Source organism: Thermobia domestica, chromosome 2, assembly GCF_964235325.1.
Source record: "Thermobia domestica chromosome 2, izTheDome1.hap1.1, whole genome shotgun sequence".
Taxonomy (NCBI): Eukaryota; Metazoa; Arthropoda; class Insecta; order Zygentoma; family Lepismatidae; genus Thermobia; species Thermobia domestica.
The window spans coordinates 9,264,061-9,290,882 of NC_137455.1; the positions used below are offsets into that span (position 1 = coordinate 9,264,061).

Consider the following 26,822-nt stretch of genomic DNA (forward strand, 5'->3'; position numbering starts at 1 on the left):
GTATAACGAAGCGCAGTTGTACAAAAAGTTAATTCATAAAATTGTAAAACGGAGTGCAGTTTTGCAGAAAGTTCATTCATAAAATTGTAAAACGGAGCGCAGTTTTGTGGAAAGTTCATTCATAAAATTGTAAAACGAAGCGCAGTTTTAAGGAATGTTCAGTGATTTTCACGGCGCAATATCTTACGTCTGATTACAAGAACTCTAATGCTTCTTGCACACCTCCTAGTTTCATATGTCAGCTCTCAAATGACGTTCGGCCCGACCCGCTATGGCCTGATAGTTAAAGATATCTAACAACAATTACTACGAGGTTTCGTGATATTGAAATTTCGATATTCAAAATACAGTATACTAGGAGTAAGCGTTTTTCGGTGATTATTCCTCGATGGTACATCGGATTTTTGATTTCGACCTATGTTGTCACTCAGCACGACATACTCTATCAGCGTGCTAAGTTTGGTTGAGATCGGCCAAACGGTCTAGGAGGAAGCGTTTTTCGGTGATTATTCCTTGATGGTACATCGGATTTTTGATTTCGACCTATGTTCTCACTCAGCACGACATACTCTATCAGCGTGCTAAGTTTGGTTGAGATCGGCCAAACGGTCTAGGAGGAAGCGTTTTTCGGTGATTATTCCTTGATGGTACATCGGATTTTTGATTTCGACCTATGTTCTCACTCAGCACGACATACTCTATCAGCGTGCTAAGTTTGGTTGAGATCGGCCAAACGGTCTAGGAGGAAGCGTTTTTCGGTGATTATTCCTTGATGGTACATCGGATTTTTGATTTCGACCTATGTTCTCACTCAGCACGACATACTCTATCAGCGTGCTAAGTTTGGTTGAGATCGACCAAACGGTCTAGGAGGAGTTCGCGGACAACCAAACGGCTAACCCGAGTATAAGAGCTTTGCTTCGCTCAGCTCAATAAATTCTTTGGACAAAAAAGAAAAGAAGCATAAATCTTACGCTGCAGAACAAGTGCTAAATCGCCTATTTAGAAGACACTGGCATAACACTTTGAGAAAACAACAGAAAACAGAACATTTAAGACAAAACCGAAAACAAAATAATATGAACAACTGTGACGAGGCAATTGGTTCGTTACAAATTCCAACGAAATACTTAGTTGAATGTAGGTTATTATTCCTAATTAAAAAGTATAGGAAAAGTAGGACTTATTAAAATTAGGATAACTTGAATCTCTGACACAGTATTGATTAAACTGCTTAAAAAAAAAAAAAAAAAAAAAAAAAAAGTCAAGTAAGTAGACCGAAAAGAAAAAGGAAGAAAAACAGAAAGGAGATAACAATAGCTCCGAGTAGATTAAGACAGCACTTGACAGGATTCACTAGCAAGCAATGTTCTTTTAGGTTTCTTAAACATAGGTACCGTTAGCGAACATTATATATAAACAGAAAAAAAAATGTGAACTTTTGACTATAAATTCTGCCTAACATTTTATTCGATTTCCAATTAGTTGTTGTTCGTTATAAAAGAAAAAAACTAACATTTGTTTTTACATAATGAGCCTTTTCCCTTTTTTTTTAAATTTTAATGTCCCAAGATTTTGCACTAAGGCTAAGGGAGACGGTAGTGATGAGATGGATGATAATCGTGGAATGAAGAAAATGGGAGAATCTCGACAAAACAAACGCACACGATGCTGTTTACACTGTGAAAAATCAACTTTCTTTACGTGTTGGACTCTGCGTTAACCGCGCAAGAAAAGTTACATTAATGCCTGCGCACGGACTTAGAGACCATGTTTTCTTTTTATTGCTAAAATTGGGTTATAATGAAAAACAAACGTTGAAATTTATGGCGAACTTACATACAATAGCAAGTATGCTAGCGATAATTACATGTCTACAATAATAGGTGTACTTTAAAATATCCACTAAAAACTTGTAACTAGTATCTAACTACAAGAAACCTTTTACTGGAAATAACTTTTCAAAAAACATTGCTTTTGGGCCAATATGCTCTGCACAGATGTATCTCTTGCATCTACCACTTGTAAATCTGTTTTTTCTGCTCTGCTTCCACGAACAAACCGAACATCTTCCAGCACTACCTTCGACAGTTACACATTGCTGATGATCTGGAACTCCAGCGGCTCTTCGAACCCTCATTTACAGTTAACGAGGAAGGTTCGTCTTCGCTACTCTGGGCTGGGAGGGGTACAAACGGAAGCTACACGGACTGGCCGAATGTGTTGTCAACTTATAGTGATGTAATAAAAAATAATAATAATAAATAAAAAAAACCGACGCCCGGACCGTGAGTAACGCAGGGTTAATTTATATGTGTGGGGTAAGTACGATTCATGCGTTGCAACAAAATTTACCTCCTAAGAATCTTGAAAAGGACATGACCACTGGTTTTTAATGTAGCATCTAGTTTCTTTAAGGTTATAAAAGCTGCAGTTCAAGTAGCTAATTCAACCAGAAATTAGAAACAAAGGAAATTTTATCACATGGCGAACACGTACGTCTGACAATATCAAACAGGCGCGACTACACGACTTAAGTGCCAGCGCTACGTCACGTGTACAGTGCATTGTATTTTCCACTTTATTACTACTCGGATGATGATTATCTCTGCTAATCAGTGAGAAGGGAAATAAATAAATAAATAAACTCAACTATACAAATCTTCTATGTACAAGAAAAGCACTAACATCCCGTAGAAAAGAGCAAATATTGTTGTCTGTGTTGTGAGTCAAGGGATATTCTTCTACAATTTTTCGCGAGCCCCGTTATTTTCTTATTCATATAGACAATATTTTTCGGATTACTTCTTCAGCCGCTTCTTAATTCACGGTTTTCCTTTTGTTCGGGAAAGAGGATAACTTCTGTATTTTCGAGCTCCTTCGTGGCTAAGCGGTTAGCGTACGCGCCTTTGGCGTGGGTAACCCGGGTTCGATTCCCGGCGGGAGCTCATGTGGTTCGGATTTCCGTTAATCAGTAGGTCCACGTCTCATATAGCCTCGCTGCTGAACGGGACGTTAAACCCAAAATCAACTCAACTCAACTTTACTTCTGTATTTGACTTCGAAATCAAGTAAATTAGTATGCCTCTTTCCCAATTCTCAGAAGGAAAAAATAAAGGACACGCGACAACGTAGTAAACTTTCTCGATCTCACTTCTTAAAATGAATCATATCATGCTGTAGTTATTACGAAAATATACATTTACGAAATATCAATAAAATTATAATAGGCATTTTCGGAAAATTGTATCGAAAATAAATAAATAAATAATTTTCATGATTAAGTTACTTATGTAGGTAAAGTTCACCTTTTACAACACTCATTTTTTTTCTTCCTTCTCTTATTCTATACTCACTTTCCTAGTTTGATTTCCAGACTATCCAATGCTACCGCACTTAGCATATTGATTTAGTTATTAATCACGTTAATTTTCTTACTGTTGTAAAAGTATTCATTATTCAAATCTGCTTACAACATTGAACAATAATGATCAATATTTGTTTTACATACACATTTGAGATATGTAATAATATGACGTTAATGCTACGATGGTATCCATATGTACACATGCTACGTCTACTCTAGCAAAATTGTAACCGTATTGTCTCGTTCGTCTCACTTGCGTTATTACTATTGTAGAGGCCTTCACAATTTGGATGTTTGTGACGCTGTACCGTCCTTAGTTTGCAACACTGAGTAATAAATGTGATGTTAGCTTTCGTTTTAACACGTAGAATTGAAATGTGTAATAATTTTGCTACACCCCTCATAGCAGCTGTTCAAATGCAACAGTTAAATTTTAAACGGGGGGGGGGGGGGAAGAGGGGTTGATCGACGCGGCTTATTACTATCCACGGCGAGAGGCTGCCCAAGGTTAATGGATCGCCACTGGGTCAACACCAGATAAATATATCGGATGAAATTTTGTACAAGTATTCTCTTGGGTCCTAAACTATAAGATAGCATTTTGCGAAATGTGACCCCTACGGGGAGGGAAATGAAATGAAATCTTTGAGTTTTACGTCCCACGATTATGCCTGTTAGGCTAAAGGAGACGGTGATGAGTAATGTATGAAATGGTGGAATGAAGAAAGTGGGAGAAAACGGAAGAACCCCGAGGAAACCCACGCACACGGTGTTTGTCCACTACAAAGTTCAGTTGGCGGGAGCAGGGTTTGAACCCGGGACCCCATGCACCAGAGTGGCCCTACGGGGAGAGGGAAGAGCACTTGCATTTTTTTTTTCTTTTTGTATTCATCAATTTCCGAAATATTATGTATGGGACTTGAAATTTTGTACAAATACTCTCCTTGGATATTATGCTGTAGATAAGGCGGAATTTTTCGATATATGACTCCCTAAAGGGGGTACTTGAATATATTTTGAGCATTCTCCAGATCTCCGAAACTATTAGGTGTGGAACCCTCAAATTCTGTAGAAATCTTCTTTATTTACCATAAATTGACAATAAAACTGAACTTTACAAAATGTGATGTCTAAGAGGAGAAAGGGGTCTTGAAAATATAATTTACTGTTTATTACATCTCTGATACAATTGGAAACAGAAAAATTATGTACAAATGTTTCCATTAAACACAGAGTTTTACGAAATACGACTCAAGAGGGGGAGAGCTGTTGAATGAGGAACTTCGAAAATTTTAAAAGTAGGAACTTGAAATTCTGTGGAAATATTCTCCTTGTAGCCCAGGTTAAGAACAAAGTATTAGAAAATGTGATCCGCACGGACGAGGAGGACGGACAAGAAAATATTTTCGCCGTTTATCGAATCTCCGAAACTGTTAGATGTAAGAAACTGCAATTTTTACAGATGTTTTCTTGAACCCTATTCTAGGAATAATGTATAATTTCCGAAATATAAATTTTACATGGGGGAAAGGGAATGGAACTCTTTCCACTGTTTACCAGATTTCCAAAACTACTGCCCAGAGAAACCTGAAATTTAGTACCTACCTATAGAACCCTAGGCCAATGATATGTCTAAGTCCTAGGCCAATAATATATCTGTTTTACGACATACACCTATTGTTGTGAAAAAAAGGAGTGTTGAATTTTTTCTTTGACCTTTACCAGATATTCTCCTGATGTCTTGGGTAAAACTTGAAATTTTATACAAATGATATCCTTCAGTTCTAGGCTGAGAATAATACAAAGACCTAAGGAAAACTACCCCTACGAAGGGAAAGGGTTCTTGAAAGATTTCTCTGAAGTAGCTGGGATTAGAAATTTATTTCGTACAGAGAGCTAACGATCATGCCACTAGTAAAAAGTACCCATACTTGAATACATTTCTAATTGTGTCTTTTATACTAATTTGAGGACGCTCAATCAATGAAAATATTTCAAAGCACATGCGTCCATGAGGTTCTTAGAAAAGTGACCTCAAATGTGGAGTATTTATAAATAAATATACATATCTCAACTTCGAGATTATTTATCTCGTAACACAATAGAGAGATATGTTTTAAAATGTTACATTAGATTCAGGGTTCTCCTATTTATATAAAATATTCAATTCGAAGTTTATCCACGCGTGGCAGGTCGTTGATGCTCTTTCACTGAACCCTAGGATGAGGATAAAACAGACTTAAACGAAATCTGACCAACAAGGAAGAAAAAAAAAAAAGCAGGTGTGCAATACTCTCTGGTGATCACCAGATATTCGAAACAATTTGGCGATGGTGAATGAAATTTTGTCCTAATGTTCTCCTCAGTCTCGTTGACAATAAGTAAGAGAGGATTTTCTGGAATTCAAAATCTAAGGAGTGCATTGTAAGAGCATAAACGTTTTTTCACTCTAGAAAATTCGTTTCTTTTCAAACATTTTCTATATATTCTAAACTGTGTAACACAGAGTCCAAGGGGTACCTTGATAGACTAAATAAACCTTATTCTTTCCATGCGATAAACGGGCATTCTGTTATGCACGGTATGTTTTATATATTGTACACACGGTAATCTCACTTTAGTTTATCATTGTATTCATTTTGGTTTTTCTTACGAAAAAAACATTACACTACAAAGCCAACACTTTAATATAAAAATGAGGGGGCACAGTGGCTTGGTGGTAGAGCCCTTATCTCTGGTGCGTGGGGTCCCTGGTTCGATCCACGGACAATTAATTTGTGGTGGACAATATCATGCCCGTAAGTTTATTTGGAGTACTCCCGTTTCCTCCTACTTTTTCATGCCACTATTTCTTCCGTCAGCATTCACTTGCCTAAATCGTCGTTTTCCTTAACTTAAAGAACATAATCGTGGGACGTTAAACTTAAAAAATTCATTTATTTTAAAATTGGAACATGAAATAAAAATTCAGTAAAAAGAAATTTCCTTATGACAAACTTATTGTATAAAAATCTAACTAAAATGTTCAAATGTTTTCTTTGATTTACTGATATTAATTGAGTTAAGTTGATATTAGTTTAGCGTCCCGTTCAGCAGCGAGGCTATATGAGACGTGGACGTACTTATTAACGTGGAATCCGAATCACATGAGCTCCCGCCGGGAATTGAACCCGGACCTCCCACGCCAAAGGCGCGTACGCGGATAATTCAATTGAAATCATGTAATAAAATTATGAATTCATGTGTCCAATATTTATTATCGACCTGATTCAATGAAAATTTTTGTAACGACTTGTTTGTTGCTAACTGAGAAACTACCAAAGATTTCCAATGTTATTAGGGAAAATTCGGCACAGTGAAGAGGTAGAAATAGCCTCAATAACACAGTATTAGATATTTTTTTAAAAATATTTTTAATTTAACAGTCTAAAACATTGAATGTCCTGACTTATGGCGAGCGTAGCTGGGCTTGCGAGTCTGTTACGGTAGCTTACTGTGTGTGTTTGCAACGCCAGAACGAAGTTATCGTCCAATTAAGTTACTTCGAGTGTGGTTGCGAGGGTGAGTTGTGATCCACTTAACCGCCCCGGACGTCAGTGGCAACGTGCCAGTAGTATACACGATGAGAGGCAGAGGGTTCCCAAAGTAGACGTGCCAAGCAACCCACCAGGAGGCCAGTGCAGGATAGTTATGACCACCTTAATAACAGGTCGGCGACAGCCATTGGAATCAGAACCACTGTGGGCCAGTGTTGCCAGGTCTCCTGATATTCCAGGAGACTTCCTGGTTTTGTAAGTTATCTCCTGGTCTACTGATTTTTGTTTCAAAAATGTTAAAAACTCCTGGTTTTGCGCATCATCCAAAAGCTCTTAGAAAATGTAGTCTTCAAAAACCAACAGGAGTTCTTATCTACAGATGAAATGTACTTTGCAGCAAAAGTTTCCCTACCCATGGCATCAAGAAATCTCCCAAATTATGGACTGCAAGATTTTAAACTCAGGTATCTTGAATTATATATTGAAGCAGTACATCACATTCGAGAGAGATATGAGATCCTCTGTGGCTAAGCGGTTAGCGTACAAGATTTTGGCGTGGAAGGACCGGGTTCAATTCCCGGTGGGACCTTATATAGTTCGGATTCCACGTTAATCAGTAGGTCTACGTCTAATATAGCCTCGCTGTTGAACGGGACGTTAAACTCAACTCAACTCAACTCGAGAGAGAGATATGCTTCATGATTCTGTCATGAAACATTTAGAGATGATTAGCCCATCAAATGAAATAAAGAAATCACTCCTCTCGTAGCTTACTTTCCTAATGATATAGAATAGAGTAAATTGCAACAAGTAGACACAGAATGGCGGTTATTGTGAAACACATATTTGTAAACTGAAAATGATGTTTCTATTCAAGATTTTTGGATGCTTCTCAGAAGCATCATTTCCGATTTTGCTTAGGGGGGATAAGACCCTTTGTTATAAGTAAAATTTCGCACATTTCATTGATTCACTACTACTCTATTGATAAAATCAATATAAATCTCCAACTCCGGGAGGGCAATTGTCCCTCCCCGTCCTCCCTAAATGACGCCTCTGATGCTTGTTAGAAAAAAAAGAAGTAGATAGCCTAACCACTTAATATTTCCGAATTTATCCACATTTGTTATGTGTTTGCTGTGCCTTCTTCAAGAGTCACTGTAGAGAAAAGTGTTTTTAATAGTAAATTTGATGAAGGCGAAACAGACAGACTTGATACCCAAACTTTGCAAGGATTGCTGCACACAAGAAGGCTCACTTCCAACAAATCATGCTAGGATCCCCTGTGAATCGCTCTCTGACCAGCAGAGTCAGTGTTAACATGTACGCAGATAGAGATGATTAACCTTTTATTGGTAAGTATAATCATTGATGGGTGGACTGTTTGCCTTGTAAAAAAATAATCATCCTAATTAACATCTTTAGATTTTAAGTTGTATCTCCTGGATTTTGAATAAGAATTTTCCTGATTTTTCGAAAAATTGGTTGGCAACACTGCTGTGGGGCTCTAAGTGAGCGCACGAATACTACATAAAGGAGGCAGGTGTCTGCTACTTCATTCCTGTCGCTGTCGCACTCTTACTTCGAAACCTGAACAATGACAACATATTCGGTGGTGTCAGAAGACACTGCAGTAGTAACGCGAATGAAGGGTGGTGATATTCAGTGATGAAAGCAGTTCCCGTTTCGGCACACTTCTTAATTAAAAGTTGACTAATTTCCAGAAACCAACATAATTTTAGTTCCTCCCTCTGGTGCACGTGGTCCTGGGTTCGATTCCTGGGGGAGGGTACAAACAACTAATTTCACAATAATAATTTAAACTAATTTCACTTTCATTAATAATCCGTATCTTTTAGCCTAAGGGCACAGGTGGGGATGCCGAACTAGCTTAATTGTAAAGTTCTACGAAAAGCTACTTGAAGGATGAGTTCTATGAAAATTACTGTGAAACTGGGTAGAAGAAAAAGCGTCTTATTACTGCTACAGAAAACAAATAAATCTAGTGTTCGCGTTCTTAGAGCATATTATTTAACATTACATCGTATTATTGAGTACGCAATATAATAAAAACAAACTTAATGTAACAGGAAATCTTCAACATGCCAAAAATAAATTATTATTTTGATATTAATTAATTTTACAATATCCCATAGGGGTCACTAGCCTTTTGTAACATATAGGCCAAACTTCTTTCGTGTTTTCAATAACATATTTCTGAACAGTAATACAGGTAATGCAATAAGTATTACCAATAAACCCCATAAGCTAATAGAAACTGGTTAAGCATTACAATACACACTTCAGCTGTGCAACGATAAGTGGGGCTGCTTTAAAATGATATAGTAGGTAGAGTAGGGTAGGATGGAGTAGACTATAGTAAGAATAAATAGGATAGGTCAGGGTTAGGGAAGTTTGGACCAATTTCGGTCAAATTAATCGAACGTAATTTTTAGTGTATACTTAAGGATATCAATTGGAGCAGGCATCTTAAAGTTTACCCAAAACATGTTAAGAATAACCTTGAAGCAATAATCATTCAATCACTAAAAAAGATCAGAATTACAATAAAGAAAATGATTTCACGTACCTTTGCGAAGTTCTATTTATTTTAATATATATGTTTCGTTCTTTTTTGCTTCTGCGAACGAACTGTAAAGACTAAAATAAATAAAACTATACGCAGAAACACCTAAAATTTATTTATTTTTTTTAATTATACACAACTTGCGTACAGTAATTCGAAAATTTTCAACATACTAGATAAAACTATTTCCAGGGATATAATTATTAGTTTGCGAAAGTTGCATCTTTCAATACTGCATTGATACCATTGTCATTTTCCTATTTACTTATAAAAAGGCAATTGTTAACTGTTACAAATAACCTTTATCATATGGAAACTGGTAATGTTGCAAAATATTAAATTTTATTTTTTAAAAAGACAGACATTTCGCTTAAAGTATTTAAAACAAAACAAACGTATTATATATAACTTTTAATTAAGTTGCAATGTGTTTGTAAAATACGCAGTTTGTATATAATATACTTTCAACGTCGATAAAATTAAAATCAGATAACACACACGAAAGGGTCACTAACATTTACAGAATGACAGGAACTTTCCTGATGTTTGGAATTGCATATTTGAAGAGTCGTACATGCGATGTAACAAGCATTAATAACATACTAATAATGACATATGATACCAAATAGCAAAATAAATGAACTAAAAGGAAATGAATGATTGACTTACGTAGCGTCATTTTCGACGATAACTTATCATAAACATTACAGACTGCAATTAGAAAAACAACACACGCCCTCTGCTTTTATTTAGCAGTGTTCGCAGGTAGTAGTATAAAATTAAATGTCTGAAGTATATTATTGCCGATTCTGAAATTCACTTGCTGTCCAAGCCATTTGCATGAAGCTGCTCTAAAAGTTCAAATAATGCGACAATTTTGAAAATAAAATATTTTTTTAGTTAACCAGCTTTAATAAATTGCATTGCTCAAGTCCATGATTACACCCTAATGGTGCGTTATACTGCAACACTGAATTTTGTTATTCATTTGTTATCAGACGATGCATATCTACATAAATATTTTTATCATGGTGGTTGCATTTTGTGTTGTAAATATGGGTTTACATGTATTTGACGCTCCATAAGTATGAAAAATTCTAAATTTCCATAACGAATACAATGTATAATAACTTTGTGCCTTAAGATTTCTTTGTGATTTATACTGAAGTCTTGATTCTAAGGATGGCTCCAACAGAGGTAAACATTTAATGTGAGATTTAAATAGCAATTGTCTTGCATAAATGATCATAAATTCCTGAGATATATTAGTATATATTGTGTAAACGAAAAATTCGTCCAGATGGAGAATAAATCAACATCCATATGATTTTAGATTACTTAAGGAAATGAAAATAAGCAAGGCTTAAATTTACATTAGGGCATAATTTTGGATTTGGGGGCCAGAGGGTTTTTTTTTTTTTTTTTAATTTTTACTTTGGATATAGTATACATGAAGCTGCATCAGTTCCCGAAGGAGCAGGACGCTCATACGTTTAGGGATTATTCATTGAGTATGTACGAACTTACAAAGGGGGTAACAAAGCGACTTTTATTTACTTATCGACTGATACGAAAATAAAAAAGAACGTACCTGTACTTTATATCTGCATGTGTAGTGCCCTTTACTTTATCTATGACTATGTGTGTGGGGGGGGAGGGAATTTAACGCATATCGCATGTCTTGTGCACATGGATACTTCTTACTATTGCACTACGTAGATAATTTATGGTATTTCATGTAGAAATGGTAATAGAACACAGAAGAAACGCAGATCAGAGGGCTCTCATGTATACTATTACCTTACTTTCTTTCTAAATTTTCTGTGGCACTACTCGAGCAGACGGCTCTACCAAAAACAAAATTTACAGGTAAAATACGATGTCAAACACTTTTCGTAAAAGAAGAGGAGTGTGAATATAAGTAATTTCAGTCAGTGGATATCATATTGAAATATATTTTGAATGCCAATGAACGTATTCTAAGTGTAACTATTTACCGAAGCGGAAGAGTAAAAGGGCGCGAAAAAGGTGGAAATAAACGGTGGGAATATTCTGTTCGTGTTAGCAATGGACGTTTGTGATGCATGTAATGCAATATACAATTCTATTACAAAAAATTGTGCGATAAAGAGCGTAATATTATCGTGCTTTATGCATTAGCTCCTCATTTAGTGCTTTCTGTGCAAGAAGAAATCGGAAAATGCAATAGATGTGTGAAAATTTGGTAGAGCCGTCTGCTCAAGTAATGCCCTCGATCAAACGGTTCTACAAAATTATAACGCATTTCAGTGAAGTTTTACTATACGGATCCACAGATTATGCAAGGCCCTGAAAAATTTAGAGAAGTCTTTAATTTGTCCATTTTATGTCGAGAACAGAACCCAACAAACCCCTTCGGGGCTTCTAATCCGTTCCTACTCCTACTCCTACTTGTACTACTACTACTTATACTATGGATCGTATAGTAAAACTACACGTACATTTCTTACATTTTCAGGTTAGGTTTGAGCTTTGTATTTCTTTTAGCAGAGCATACACTTAATTAGAAACTATATTTTAACTACTTGCAGATTGACTTCAGGGCTAATGTTTAGCAGAAGGGGTCCAGCAATTGTTTATAAAAAAATGTTACAATATCGGTATTTTCTGTTCACATTTGGTTAGGTTAGTTTATGTTAGATTATGTTAGTGTAGGTGTCCAGCATAATGTTCCAAAAATGATAGAATTTCGCTTATTTCTGCTTATATTATGTTAGTTTAGGTTAGGTTCGGTTACATTTGGTTACGTTATACTGGCCGTAGGAAGGAATATTGCTGTTCAGTTGTGTGAAAATTGCCCTGGACCAAGTGGTCAGTAGAAGAGAATGTTGTACTTAGTCTGTATCACGGCAAGTGAAGCTGGAGGAACCGCACGGGAGCTTGTTCATAGAGAGGAGGCATGTTAGCGTCAATGGGAATGCGAATAAAGGACATTGTATTTGTTCCATGGTTTCTTGTCATGGTTGGAAGTACTGTTATCTTTAGTATTTTCCTAAGGAAACGAGCCTGTTATCCAGGGTTACCCAAGTGAATAGTTTTTTTTTTTTTTTAAATATATATATTTATATATATAACAGGAACTGGCGTTATTATTGCGTGCTAAGACTTCTAGGAAATGTTTGAGGAAGAAAAGGGTCTGCTGTACAAAACTTAAGTTACAACAGACTTATTATTTACAGTGTGCTGAATTTGTGGAACATGAAGTGGTAAATGGATTACCCACTATGATTCCGCTTTAACAAATGCAGAAGACGGTTACTGCAGCTACTGAAGAGTCTCTTGCAACAGTCAAGAGGAAATGAAGACTGGCGGTCAGCAATAAACATATGAAAAAAAAAAAAAAAAAAAAAAAAAACGTGTGGGCCGACTTGTGCGTCAGTTTTTGGCCAAAAGAACGGTCACAGTCCTTGAACCCCCTCCCCTCCCATATTCGCCTGATTTTGGTTCGCTCTTCCTTAAACTCATATCTGCTTTTAGTGGGGAGTTCTGACATGTTGCGTCGATTCAAGCGAATGTGACTGTTGTACTGAGCAGCATTCGACTGAATATCTTTCCTAGGGCGTTCCAAGTTTCTGTGACAGGTCTCGAGAATGTATGTTAAAAACTAAATGATAATACATTTTTTGGCATCATTAAATATATTGTTTCAAGGTACACCTGGAACTTAATGAATCCTTTTGTGTATACAAAAGAAGAAAGAATGAAGAAAAAAAAAAAAGGACGGAAACGTAATGTTGAACGAATCACCGATATATTTACGGTTTATGCTGCTAGTTGCCATTAATATGGGATACCTTGCATCATACTGCAAGTTGGCATTATTCTGTGAGCCGAGCAGTTCGTTCATAGTGTTGCATTGTTTGTGGTACTGCGGCCAGAACCTGACATTTTTTTTTTTTTTTTTTTTTTTTTTTTTTTATTGATTGTCGATATGGCTGTCCACAAAGAGCAAAAAACTTTTTCACTGGCTGGATGCCCTTTTTGATTCAGGATCGCACTCGGTAGCACCAGAACTTATCCTTAGTTACAATTCGTTTGAAGTAATGTAGATCATTGTGCAGTTCAGTCGTCAAGTCGCAACAAACAAACATTCGTTCGGATGTCTCTGCTCCTTTGTCAGGAAGCGAGACACAAATTTCACGGAAACCCGTCTCGTCTCCAAATTGTTAAATAAATTGTGATGAGGGCCAGGCCATGGCAAGTCTTTAATTGACATGTCGCTGAAGCGGAATAACCGCTCGTAGACTTTTGTCTTCCCCAAAGCAGCATCATTAAAAGCTTGGCGAAGCATAACAGCGGTCTTAGCTTAAAACAAGAAACAAAGTTTAACATAGATCCTTTGTTCCTTGTGGTCCGCCATCTCAATCAATCAAAAATTGCCGAACTCTTGCCGCAGCACCAGAAACAGTGCAAGACTACAAATGAACCATTCAACACGCAATAATGTTAACTTGCAGACTGATGCAAGATATCCCATACTAATGATACCGAGCAGCCTGAGCCGTAACTACATCGATAATCCGCGCAACATTATGTTTTCATGCCTTTGTGTGTGTGTTGGGGGGGGGGGGTATCCCCTCTTGTATATATATTGTAAAATTCTCTGTTCTATAGAGTAGAGCTAAATATGGTACACGGGAGACTGGACTTTCCCATCACCTTTTTTATTACAAAAGATCCTCTTGAATACAAGTATCTTACAATAAACAAAGTTTCCTCTAATAAGTAGGTAAATAAGTGAAAGGAACCCAATGGCCAGGCGTCTTAGGCTTTGTTGGTTAGTTACTCTCGATGACTGTGCGTCTTAGAGAGGGAAAGGAACTCAATGATCAGGCGTCTTAGAGCTTGTAGGAAAGACACCTCTCAATTGACCAGTCGTCGCTGAGAGGAGTAAGGTGTTCCCAATGGCTGGGCGCCTTAGGGCTTTTTGTAGTTTGATTAACCGGGTGAGATTGATGCTTCTTAAGATGTGCTCTCCTCTTTTATACCACAATATTGCTGACTGCTGGCCCCTGCGTCACAAGTCGAATATTGGCGATGATGGACGACGTCCTCTTCGTTGCTGTCGTCTGGAGTGTGTTTACTGCAAGCACGTGTAGTAGACACATGGATACAGCATGGTGCGAAGATATGTGGAACCTTACAATATATATATATATATAGGGTTTTTCAAAACAATACAATAACGACAACGTTCGGGGAAGGAGAGAGCATACCATAGTCGGGTCAAGACCTCACGTAGGTACTAATATGTACCCTGTATGAAAATCCATGTTTCGGAATCCACAACAATTTTTATAGGGAGTTTGGCTACGGGCATATAGTTTAAAGTGCTCGACAACTCCCTCTATAAAAATTTTTGGGTGATTACCTTACGATTCTGAAACATGGATATTTGGATAGCAGTTCCTAAGTAAAATCTTGACCCGACTACGGTGGGTCCAATAGTTTTGGAACTATGGACCTTTAAAGTTCATATTTTCATGTTTTCGGCAGCTTATAACTCCGAAATGACCGATTTCTGACCCTGGTTGTTCTATACTTTTTGTCTTACCTTTGTGTCACGAATCAGCTCTCAAGAGTTGTTGGTGTTGTTCTGAAACTCCCTGTATATATGGTAGAAAAAGACATATTTTGAGATATAAAAATAACATAAGATATTTTTGCTTTTATTTAATCAATTTAAACTTGAATGTAAGTTCACTTTGAGAAGGGAAAATATAAATCTTTTTAAATGACCGGAAACCGCCCTTCACTCCGAAGTTATTGAGAAAAGATAGGTGTACATTTTGAAACACCTGTACAAGAAACGTGCAGAAAAACACTAAACCTGCCAAATTAAAAGAGATTACTGTAATTGATTATTGGTTATAAACAGTTCATAGTTTTCATCTCCTTTTCTGTACAATATAACTTTTCCTTTTTAAGAGGAAAAGAGAAAGGCGTCTGCATTCATTTTTATTTTATTTCTTTTTAATACCCTGTCATGCATAGTAGTTCACAAATAATTAAAGGATTTATTATTGTGTTTTCCAGGACTTCGGTGTTGAAGCTAAAGACAATAGTTCACGTAATATTGTTTTGTTTAATGCTTCAAAGAGCGAATTGTTTAAGACAAATGAAGGTTATGAAAACCTTTGCAAGAAGCTGAAGGGGAGCTGGCAGATTGAAACGTAAGTTTATCTTATGGAGTAATAATGTGTAATTGACTAAAAATAAACTGAATTTCATTTTTAGTTCCATATATATTTTGAAGCTAGGTGAACGCCTGTTCTTCGCATGGCGGAAATAGGTTTATTGGAAACATTTGAAAGGTATATATGAACCTCATTAGGATGCTTATTTCAATCGAAATAGAACAGTGAGAACACAACTTGACCCAAGTGTAAAATATGTTCACTCAGTTCCCTCAATGTGTAATCGATTTCTTCTTCCTCTGCTGTTCTTAATCTGTCATTGAACACGTCATGTCTGATTTTCCTTTCTCAGTTTGTTTGCTTTTCACTGGCAGTTGGTGATTATGTTTAATATCTACGTCAGAACCAATGGAAGAATATCTTATGGCGTGTATCAGTGAAAAACGGAATATTTAAATGTAATTCATAACTAAATTAATGTAGAGGAATTTAGTTATGAAAAATAGATGAAAATTATGGCTTGGTGGTAGTGAGACATCCAGAGGGTGAGTGGACGTCGGTTATAAGTTTACAGAATTGTTCAACCGTCAGCGGAGGAAATACGTATCATAATACTCTATCCTGAAAATAGGAAACGTGAGACATCCAAGTTGCCTCAATGAGCTAGAAACATTGGCGACTACGAAGACGACAGCCATGATGAAATGACGGCACAACATTATTTGCTGAAAATTTTTAATAACATGTGACTCTTTATCATAGACAACGCTAGCTACCATTTGCTAATGCTAGTAAATATTCCATCAAAAAAGTCCAAAATACAGGACATAGTTACCTTAATTCGTGTACTAAACCTAGTTAGAGGCTATTAAATAGGCATACCTAACCAAAAAATATGTAGAAATTAACTTATAGCCTCATTTGGATATGAAAAGTTTCGTCTGCTCCCTGTCACTACGTGCTGAAGCCAATCTAGCTTCTGGTTGATTTCAAGAGTGTGTTTGAAATAAGATTATACTCATTTTAGGTGCCCTTTATCATCTCGAAACGACGAAAACATTAAAAAGATTCCTGAAATATCAACAAGGTTAATCATTTCAAGATCGACAAATTTTCAGAACATACAAAGAGTGAGTTGGAATTCGTGTCAACGGATTTTGATTGAGGATTTGTAAATGAGAAGTGTTGCCGCTAAGTTTGTCCTTCGCCTGCTCACAGAGGATTAAAGAAACGTTCGTCTGAATTTAAGCCAGAACTTGAAAAATCTGATTGAAATTGACCCAAACTTTTTGACCAAGTCATTACACGTGATGAGAGTTGATGTTACTAATAGACCCCGAAACTAGACAAGGGTCTAGCTAATGGAAGATCTCCGACCAAGAAAAGCAAGACAAGTGAAGTCAAATGTTGATTTATTTTATTTATTTATTTATTTATTTATTTATTTATTTTTTAATGTTCGTAGAATTGTGAGTGTGTCCCCCTGGTCAGATTGTTAATAACACTTTTATTTGGAAGTTTTAAGACATTTGCGGAGGAAATGCCTGGAACTCTGGCGATCAGGCGACTGGTTCGTTCACCATGACAACGCCCGCGCACACACGCCCTTGTCTGTGAACCGCTATTTGGGCTCTTAAGAGTGGACTATCGTTCCCCAACCTCCGTATTCGCCAGACCTAGCCCCAGGTGACATTTTTTTTTTGTTTCCTAGATTGAAAACAAAAATCTAAAAGGGAAGTGTTTTGATTATGTGGAGGCTGCAAAAAGCTTCGTAGAGAGCACTGAACAATATCAAAGTTGAAGAGTTCCAGAGGTGCTTCGAACAGTGGGAAAGAAGACTGGAGAAGTGCATCGCATTTAATGGAGAGTACTTTGAAGGAGACTGAAAGAACATCGTAAAATATTAATGTTTTTTTTAGAACAAAGGTTGAGTTTCGTTTGGGTCCCCCTCTCATATGGGAAAAAGTTTGGAGTGTTAATAATAACCAGCTGATATGAGCAAGAGGCTTAAGCTTAGTGTAAAGGGACAAGTTTAGCCGATAGATGTCACTACAGTCTTCGTATTTCTCCCATGTATTTTTTTACCTTTCACGAAAATTTACAATTTATTTTATAAATTTCAACCTAGAGACTTCAAATTTTTAGAGAAGGAACTTCATAACCTATTAAAGGGAACAATCCGTGCCGATTTTTTATTTAGAATTTTCTTCATTGTTGAAACAATTCTATTGTTAAAGGTTTGGATATCCATTTCAACAATGAAGAAAATTCTAAATAAAAAATCGGCACGGATTATTGCCTTTGATAGATTATGAAGTTTTTTTTTCTAAAAAATTGAAGTCTGTAGGTTGAAATTTGTAAGAGAAATCGTGAATTTTCGTGAAAGATAAAAAATACATGGGAGAGATACGAAGATAGTAGTGTCATCTATCGGCAAAACTTGTCCCTTTAAACCAACCTTAAAACATTAAATTGGCGGTTGCAAGACCTGTGTGTCGTGGGTTCAAATCCCACTCAGGATATGAATGTTACATACTGTCGTTTCACCTTCATTTCATTGCCATAATTGATCTTTTATGCTTTTATGTGCGACCCTGAAGAACTGATAGTGGTAATTAGAATGTTTATTTGTGAAATGGTAATTAAATTTCTTAGAAATTCTGATAAAATTATCAATCAAAACTTAAGATATTTCTTCTATACCATTTTATATTTCTTCTGTACTGTATCTGTATTATAAAGAGTCTATGATTACTGTTATTTATTTTTCTCGTTTAGAAATCGAGATGAAATAACAAGTGAAACGTTGTCAGCGGCCAGAGTGTTCGTTCTGCCTGGTCCAAGGGAAAAGTTCACCGAAAGCGAGTGCAAAGCCATGATCCATTATATGGAAACAGGTGGAAGCATTTTAGTGTTATTGGGAGAAGGAGGTGAGAAAGTATATCAAACAAACATCAACTATCTCTTGGAGAACTATGGGATCATGGTGAACAGTGGTAAGACTCTTTAAAAGTATATATATATATATATATATATATATATATATATTTTTTTTTTTAATGAATTGGTCTGATTCATTAAGTTTTATCTAAAGGTTACATGTAGTAGCAACTTGATATGTGAGCTAATTCTGTTATGACATCAGTGGCGGATCTAGAACGTAAAAACTGTGGGCCAACCAGAAGCCTGACTATGATAGGAATATCATGAGTTTACTATAAACTTTTAAAAATATATAAATAATAGCTTTAATTATTTTTGGCACTCAAAAATCTTGGACCCTAACACCCCTGACCAGGGCTATATCCGCCACTGCATGAGATCTATTTATTCTGCTTTTAGCAGCTAAAATTTACGTTATTTATTTATTACAGTATTTAGTTATTTATGACAGTATTTCAAACCTTACAAAACCCATTGACAGGGATCAAGTATTTTAAATTCCTGGATTAGAGACATTATAACACAGATTATTATTATCATTATTTTAACACAAGCATACACCTTGATTAATATTGAAGACCTGACAGTGATTTATTTTGTTATCATGGAAAGAGAGTAGTAGCGCCCCGCGTAGCGTTGTCGCTGACGCTCTCGCCTTTGGGGCTAGTGGTCTCGGGTCCGATTCCCGGCGGGGCACTCGGTCGATAATAAATCTATAAAAGCTTTTTCAGGCAAGCCATCCTGAATGAGATTTTCCTGGGTTTTCCTCATTCACACCGGGCAAATGCTGGGATGGTACCTAATATAATGGTCCCAGGCAGCGTCCTTCCTTTATTTTTCCTTTCTTCCTCTCCAATTCCCCGGACAATGTGGACGCCGAAGGACATCCCTTATACAGGACGGGTTAGCATGGCCACAGATACCGAAAACCCAGAAGTCTTTAATTCCTAATCCTAATACTAATGATAGAAGACTATAGGGAGGAAATGATTCGATTCGCTATTTATTGTAGATAACAAAATAACTAACTTGTATTGCCGTAATTTTTAATATGTTGACTTGAGATATATCGAGTGTTCTAAAAATGGCGCCCACGAACATCAGAGCGCTAGTCTACAGGTCAAAATTAGGCGAAAATGCTATATAATGGTATACCCTCTGGGGCCTCCTTCAGCCGCTATGGGGACTTATAAATGTTACTATATGACAACGTCGTATATTAACTTGGAACCAATAGCATTGCTCTATGAATCCATCAAGCAGCCACATCCATTGTCATTCTAGTAAGTGATTGTAGTGTCAAAATATATCCACTTTAACTACCATCTGGAAAGAATCAATGTTACTATTTGATGGATTGATTGATCTACTATATGATTGTTTATCTGCAACGTTGCCGTGCAGTGAAATTTCTTTTTGTAGCATGTTTCTTTCGAACCCAGCGGAAATAATTAATGCTAGAAGTCCATCGTGCTTGACCCATTCATTATTATTTGTAGAACATATTTGATCATATTCCTTTGTGTGCAGTTAGTTAAGTTAAGATTAGGTATTAGAATTCTGGTCTTCCCTTATCTGTGTCCATGGTAGCCCGTTACGTATGAGGAACAACGTCCCTGGGCGATCATACTGCCCGGGAAATTGGTGGCATTTGCCTGGTGGGAATGAAAGAAACCTCGCTCAGGATGGCTGGCCTGGATAAACTTTTATACTCTTACTACTGAGGTCCCCAACCGCCAATGGAACCCAGGACCGCTTGCACCAAAGGCGAGACAGTTAGCGACTACGCTACTCGGGGCCACTTATGTGCAGTTCGTGTTTATCTTAACATATCAGTATCATGGTGGACTACCCATGTCCATGGGTTTTCTCGGGGTTCCTCCCATAATCTTTTTCCACCAATTACTTAATAATTATTCTCGTTCATCAATCATCCGTCTCTAGCAGGGCGTCTACTAGTCTGGAAAACATGGAAAACCTGGAAAAGTCAGGGAATTTGATAATTTCTGGAAAAGTCAGGGAAGTTTCTATATATTTCTGGAAATTTCTACACAATGTTTAGACAACAACTTTTCGCCAGGAGAAATCATCATACAATGAAACACTTGTAAAAGGAATTGGCGAACCTTGCGTCTGGAGCTCGTGGTTTCTGATCTCCACGTTAAAAAATGATACTGATGTCCAGGAGTGTAGCTAGGCTTTCTTCCAAACCGTTGCTGCAGATATTCAACCTTTTCTTACGAAATTTCAGTCAGACTCACCAATGCTTCCTTTTCTTTATGGTGAAATACTTAAGCTTCTGAAATCCCTTATGATCAGATTTGATTTAAAAAAAAAAAAAGTGATAGGAGCAGCAAATTCTGAAGACCTGATAAAAATTTGCCAAAAGGATCTATATTCGGCCAAGCAGGTTAATGTCGGATTTGCAACACGTACAGCATTAAAATCAGAGAAGTTATCTGAAATGGATATCCGTTTTAGGAGGATTGTTTGCATATTTTAACAGGTTTTTGTAAAAAGATTCTGTGTACATTGTTATTGAAATGCAGACTTACTTATGGTGCTCCATGCCTCTCTCCCGATTCAGTTTTAAACAAAAGACTTGGAAGGAACAAATAACCGTAGCATTGAAAGTGCTTGTATAATCATCATTCGTCTGGCCCTGCTGCTGATGAAGTAAAACGACTTTGCAGTGAAATTTGTACTCAAGATTCAGTTATCACAAGAATGAAGAATTTTGACGTGACTAAGGATCATTTAGATCACTTGTGGTTCTTCATTGTTGTCGACACTAACACCAGCAACAACTTCGCAACTTTTGTTAAGAAAATTCTGGTGTTATCACACGGAAACACTCCCGTTGAACGCAGTTTCTCATTGAATAAAGAGTTTCTTGTGGATAATCTACACGAAGAGTCTTTAGTTTCGTGGAGAATAGTACATGACACTGTCACGTTTCATGGAAGTGTTTAGGCAGTGCCAATCTCAAAACAGGTCCGAGGTGGCTCAGTGGTAGTGTGTTCACCTCTGGTGCTTGAGGTCTCTGGTTCGATCCCATCTCGCACCAAGTGAACTTGGTAGTGGACAAACACCGTATACGTGGGTTTCCTCGGGGTTCTCCCATTTCCTCCCACTTTCTTCATTCCAACATATTCATTCATTTCTCATCATCACCGTCTCCTTTAGACTAGCTGGCATAAACGTGGGACGTAAAACTCAAAAGATTTCAGTTTTTTCTTTTTTTCAATCTCAAAACAATTCATGCAGTAAGGAATGCAAATATCAAATGGAAAGAGGCCCTCAGAAAGAAGCAGACAACAACTGAGACGGAGAAAAATTGTTCGAAAGAAAGAAAGAGCAGCTGCAGAGTTGGAAAAACTGAAGAGAAAGAAGAAATGTTCTTGAGAAGGCAGCGAAAAAAATCAACGAAGTTGATGAGCACGAAAAATCTTAAGAGAAAGGTCCAGTAACGTGATCATAATTGGAAAACTCATGTATATTTTTGTGTTCTAGATTATTAAGATATTCTGTACTTAGTATTCTACATAGAAATACTAAATATAGAGTACTTTTATAATCTAGAACAGTGCTGTTCAACCTTTTTTTCTCCGGTACCCCTAGACACAGTGCGCCATCCAATTGTGTACTTCTGAAACCGTTTAAAAGAAATCGAAATGAATTTTCTAAACTTAATATACATGTTCTGTTGATTTAAAAGATGAACAAATAGAGACCCAATAAAAGGACAATCAAAAGAGTATTTACAGGGGAATGAACTGCATATCCGGAAAAATTAACATGGGAAAATTTTCTTCAACTATGATCATTCAATAAATATTGAAAATATGCTTATTTTAGAATTACGTACCCCCAGAAACATCTTCGCGTACATCCGGGTGAATAGCACTGATCTAGAATACTAAAATCCATAAGGTTTGTCAGTATTTGTATCTTGCAACGACATTCTTGTTAGTATTCATATATATCTGTGCATTGTCGTGTATAGGCCTACTGAGTGTTGTATTAGGCCTACTTCATGTCCTGGAATAATAAAGAAGTAATAGAAGTAAATGATTTGAATAGTCCAGTTTATGTAACTGAGTGTACCTCACGAGTACGTCGTATGAAATGTAAAATCTTTATACGCATTTTTGTGTTGTATTATGTATGTTTTGGCATATTCACACTTTTTGTATTCGAATATATATAGTTGTATTGAAACAAGAAGCGGAGAGGGGAGAGAGATGTCTGGAAAATTTTCTCTTTTGGTCTGGAAAATCTGGAAGAGTCAGGGAATTTTATTTGCCTGAAATAGTAGACACCTGTCTAGCTTACGAGACATAATCTGAGACGTTAAAGATTCGTTTTTATTTTTGTATCAGTTACGTGATTTGATTATTTCAATTTAAAAAGTAACTTTTGTCGTGATCCATTTATTTCTTTGTTGCAGATTCTGTAGTTCGAACTCACTATTACAAATACTTTCATCCGAAGGAGTGCCTCGTTTCCAATGGAGTTCTTAATCGAGCTGTTGCACAAGCAGCTGGGAAATCACCGGGAGTTTCTTTGGACGACGGGAATAACACGCAGTGAGTATTTCACTCTCCTCTGTTTTAGTTAGGACATACATCCTTGTCGTTTGCTGTATAGGCGTTGTTATCGTACCCACCTTTACTTTTAATCATTTTCCAAGAATGAACCAAACATGAGTATGTATGAAACTGATTTCGTAGAATTGTTAGAGGCAAGTGAAACACTTACTTCGTTGATTGCGTCTTGCGTTTGTAAACAAGTTTGGCGCTGACGACGACGACAACAACAACAACAACACACACACACACACACACACACACACAGACACACAAAGCGACATAAGAATGTTTTAAGTAGTTCACATGTATTAACGTTAAATGTCAACGAATTTGAATTTCAATATAGTGTAATGGTTACATACTCATAATCTCTTAAATGACTAATTATATTTTTGTTCAGATGTTTAATGTTAAGTATGTAAGCTATATAAGGAACGAAAATCATCTCTAAAAGAGATTCTGACATTGTTAATTTATATAGAATTGTTAAAGCTTAAGTTCTTTCATAAAGAAATCTCCGGATTTTTTTTTAATGCATATACTACTAGTATATTTAAAAATTTTATTCCAATTTTGGAATCCTTCCACCGAAAGTGCAAAATATGTTTATATAGTGATTCAATCTTCGTGTGAGTAACTTCGGCCTGTATTTATCAATATTCCCTAAATTCCTTCCCTGAGTGTTACTCAACCGGGAGATAGTCAGCAGTTCGCCTAAAAAGGATAATAAACCACACCCCTACCTGACGGGTACAGTAGTGTTACGGTTATCGAGGTAATGTGGATCGGATCTAACTGGGATAAGCTAAAACTCGGTTAATACGGAGGATACATAGAAAATTGTGTACAGTATTTATTGTTGTTTATTCATTATTTATCTTTATTAGATTATTCATTATTATTGTATTTATTATTTTTATTGGACATACAGTACAGTACATATAATTATACATATATACATAAGGAATTAGCTATAATACAGTAAATAAAATGAGTTTTATATTGATACGTACATAAGTTAAACACAATATAAAAGACAACACAAATAAGGTACTGTTTGGCATACACACATATATATATATATTTAAATAGTTTTCCATAGTCGTCTGTTTCATTAAGCTGTCTCGCTTTTGGCCGCTATATTGCACAGACGTAGCAACATCAAAATGTCAGCCTTGGCCATGTCATCTTGCTGTTCAACGTAGAACACTTGCCTTCTCAAACTGAAACTCAAGACATGCAACAATTAAAGATCGCTAGCTTAATTGTGGCAATGTCAGGCGGAGTCGTTGTTGCTGAAACAAAAGCCTGTTGACTGCTTATCGTTGTAACCGGATTAATTTTTAAGTTTTCGTTTGTTTGGATTAAGCTCGGATAACACGGAGCCTCGGTTAATCGAAACTCGGATAATCGGGACTTCACTGTACCTAGGTAATTACAGACTTGAGATGTGACAACGCTATTTTAACTTACAACTTAGGTGTGAAGGCTAGCCAATGTAACAATACTTTCGCCTTAAGGTTACATAATTAATAAACAGTTTTGAAATATAAAATTTTTGTTTAGTTGAGTGAAGTCTCATAAGCCATGACAGTCAGTAGAATTTCATTCACAGACAAACAACTATTTGCATTTGCACATTTGTTGAAACTTCCAAGTATTGGCAGTAAACAGTTAAATTTGTATGCCGTGTTTGTGGATTATGAACTGCATTTGTTTGTATGGAGTTCGTGTGTTGCCCGCTAAATTACACATCGTCTTGTGTGCCTGAAGAGAAAGAGAATTGCGAGGGATTGACCCATACCTAATTTCGTCTTCATTTGTAATATGTTTAACAACATTTATGAAATCAAAAGAATCTTAGTTTTTCATATTATAAGTTTCTTTCTGTCATCGCAGATTATATTAACAGATCATTACACATATTGCTTCCCCTATCATGCTAGGTGAGTCTCGATATGCCCGCAGGTTTTAATTACACTATAGGTTTGCCAGGAGTGATGTTGAGGTTTATTAATACGAATACTCGTATGTTTTCCCATAGGGGCTTCTGAAGTGTTCCCTTAACCTAGGGGAATTTTTTTAAATACAGACCTTAAAGTGATGAACAAGGCCACTGAATAAGTGGTTGAAAGCGGACAGGAAAACTTTTAGAGACGCAATCGACGCAGTAAGATTTAAAAAAAAAAAAAAAAAAAAAAAAAAAAAAAAAAAGTCTATTACTGTCTTTAAATAAATAATCCTCAGAAGATATCATGTTGACATTTTGTTTAAAAAAAAAAAAAAAAACGAATACCAGTTCCTGTGTCCCATCAATGTACCTCTAACCTGTAGAATTTTCTTCTTTCTTCCAGAGCATTAACGTTTCTGTATGCGTACGGAGCAACGTTAAATGTGGCTAAGCCTGCCGTGCCTGTATTGTCGACGGGAAGTGTTGCTTTCCCATTGAATCGGCCTATCTGTGCCTTCTACCAGCATCCAGAGAAGGAGGGGAAAATTGTAGTGTTGGGATCTGTGCACATGTTCTCGGATGCCTATTTAGATAAAGAAGAGAATAATAAAATCCGAGATGTTTTATTTCAGTTTCTCACGACAAACGATGTTCAGCTGAACAAAATAGATGCCGAAGATCCAGAGGTAAGTACAACGGTTTTACTGATGAAGCGTGAGGATACGGTGGGACTTAATTAATGATTAGTATAAAATTCTTGTGTATATCATATATATCCATTGTGTGGTCTCGTATCGGTATCTTGTGCATTCTGTGCATAAAATTTCTAATGTTCATTTTTTAAATTTTTTTAAGAAGAAGAAAAATTAAGTATTAGTCACCATCATAGGTATTCTGCCATTATTGGTAGGTCACTTGTTGCAACCGAGAAGCTTCCACGGTCTTCCGCTAACTTCTTCGTCTTTACGTACGATTTTTCTGTTTTAATATCGTCCATTAATTGTACAATCCTTCTCCCTCTCCCTCTCTTTCCTGCCATCATACCGCCTAGCACAGGTACGTGCAGGTTGGAAGAGAGGGTGGGCCAATTACAAAATGCTTACTGGTATTGAGGGCCGTACGAAACAATGTGTAACATTTCCACAAAAATTGAATAGCTATATTGAATGAAGAAATTTGTTCGTCGTACAATAACAACACAAGAACAAGAGAACTTTTATAATGGTAACCAAAATATTTACTTACTAAAGAAAAGCAGAAAAATTACTATATAGTGTATTCACTTACTATTTTAGTAGGAAACTTGATCCTTCATGTGTTAAACTAGTCTCTTAATGTTCGATGGTCAATTGGATATTCCAACGCAAAGGATATTTTTAAGGTGGACATCAGTTGTCCAGGAAATATGAATTAAAATTAAGAGGTTACGTAAGAAATACATTGATCACACGGGCCAGATGAAAGGGTTAAATGGGCCGCAATCGGTCCGAGGGCCGGCTGTTGCACATGGCTGCTCTAGTACATCCCTCATGATACAGTTCCTTCTTAGCCAATGTTTCTCTTCTTCTTCTTCTTAATAATATTTTAGAATTGTTCTTTTTCTCCCACCATTTCTAGCACTCTCTCATTTGTTTTCCACTCAACCCAGCTAATTCTCTTCATTCTTCTCC

The 26,822-nt window shown here is 36.5% G+C and overlaps 2 protein-coding genes across 2 annotated transcripts in view; one reads left to right on the forward strand and one right to left on the reverse strand.

The window, feature by feature from the left end:
- LOC145670034 (serine/threonine-protein kinase Sgk3-like) overlaps positions 1-10,258 on the reverse strand; it is a 58,320-nt gene extending 48,062 nt beyond the window's left edge. The window contains exon 1 of the mRNA XM_081738379.1: positions 10,160-10,258. Coding sequence (XP_081594505.1) covers positions 10,160-10,169 — 10 coding nt within the window. The 5' untranslated portion in view covers positions 10,170-10,258. The remainder of the gene's footprint in view (positions 1-10,159) is intronic.
- A 218-nt stretch (positions 10,259-10,476) lies between these two features.
- Positions 10,477-26,822, forward strand: part of IFT52 (intraflagellar transport 52) — a 38,181-nt gene continuing 21,835 nt past the window's right edge. The window contains exons 1-5 of the mRNA XM_081738380.1: positions 10,477-10,687; positions 15,566-15,702; positions 18,445-18,662; positions 23,060-23,198; positions 25,556-25,838. Coding sequence (XP_081594506.1) covers positions 10,673-10,687; positions 15,566-15,702; positions 18,445-18,662; positions 23,060-23,198; positions 25,556-25,838 — 792 coding nt within the window. The 5' untranslated portion in view covers positions 10,477-10,672. The remainder of the gene's footprint in view (positions 10,688-15,565; positions 15,703-18,444; positions 18,663-23,059; positions 23,199-25,555; positions 25,839-26,822) is intronic.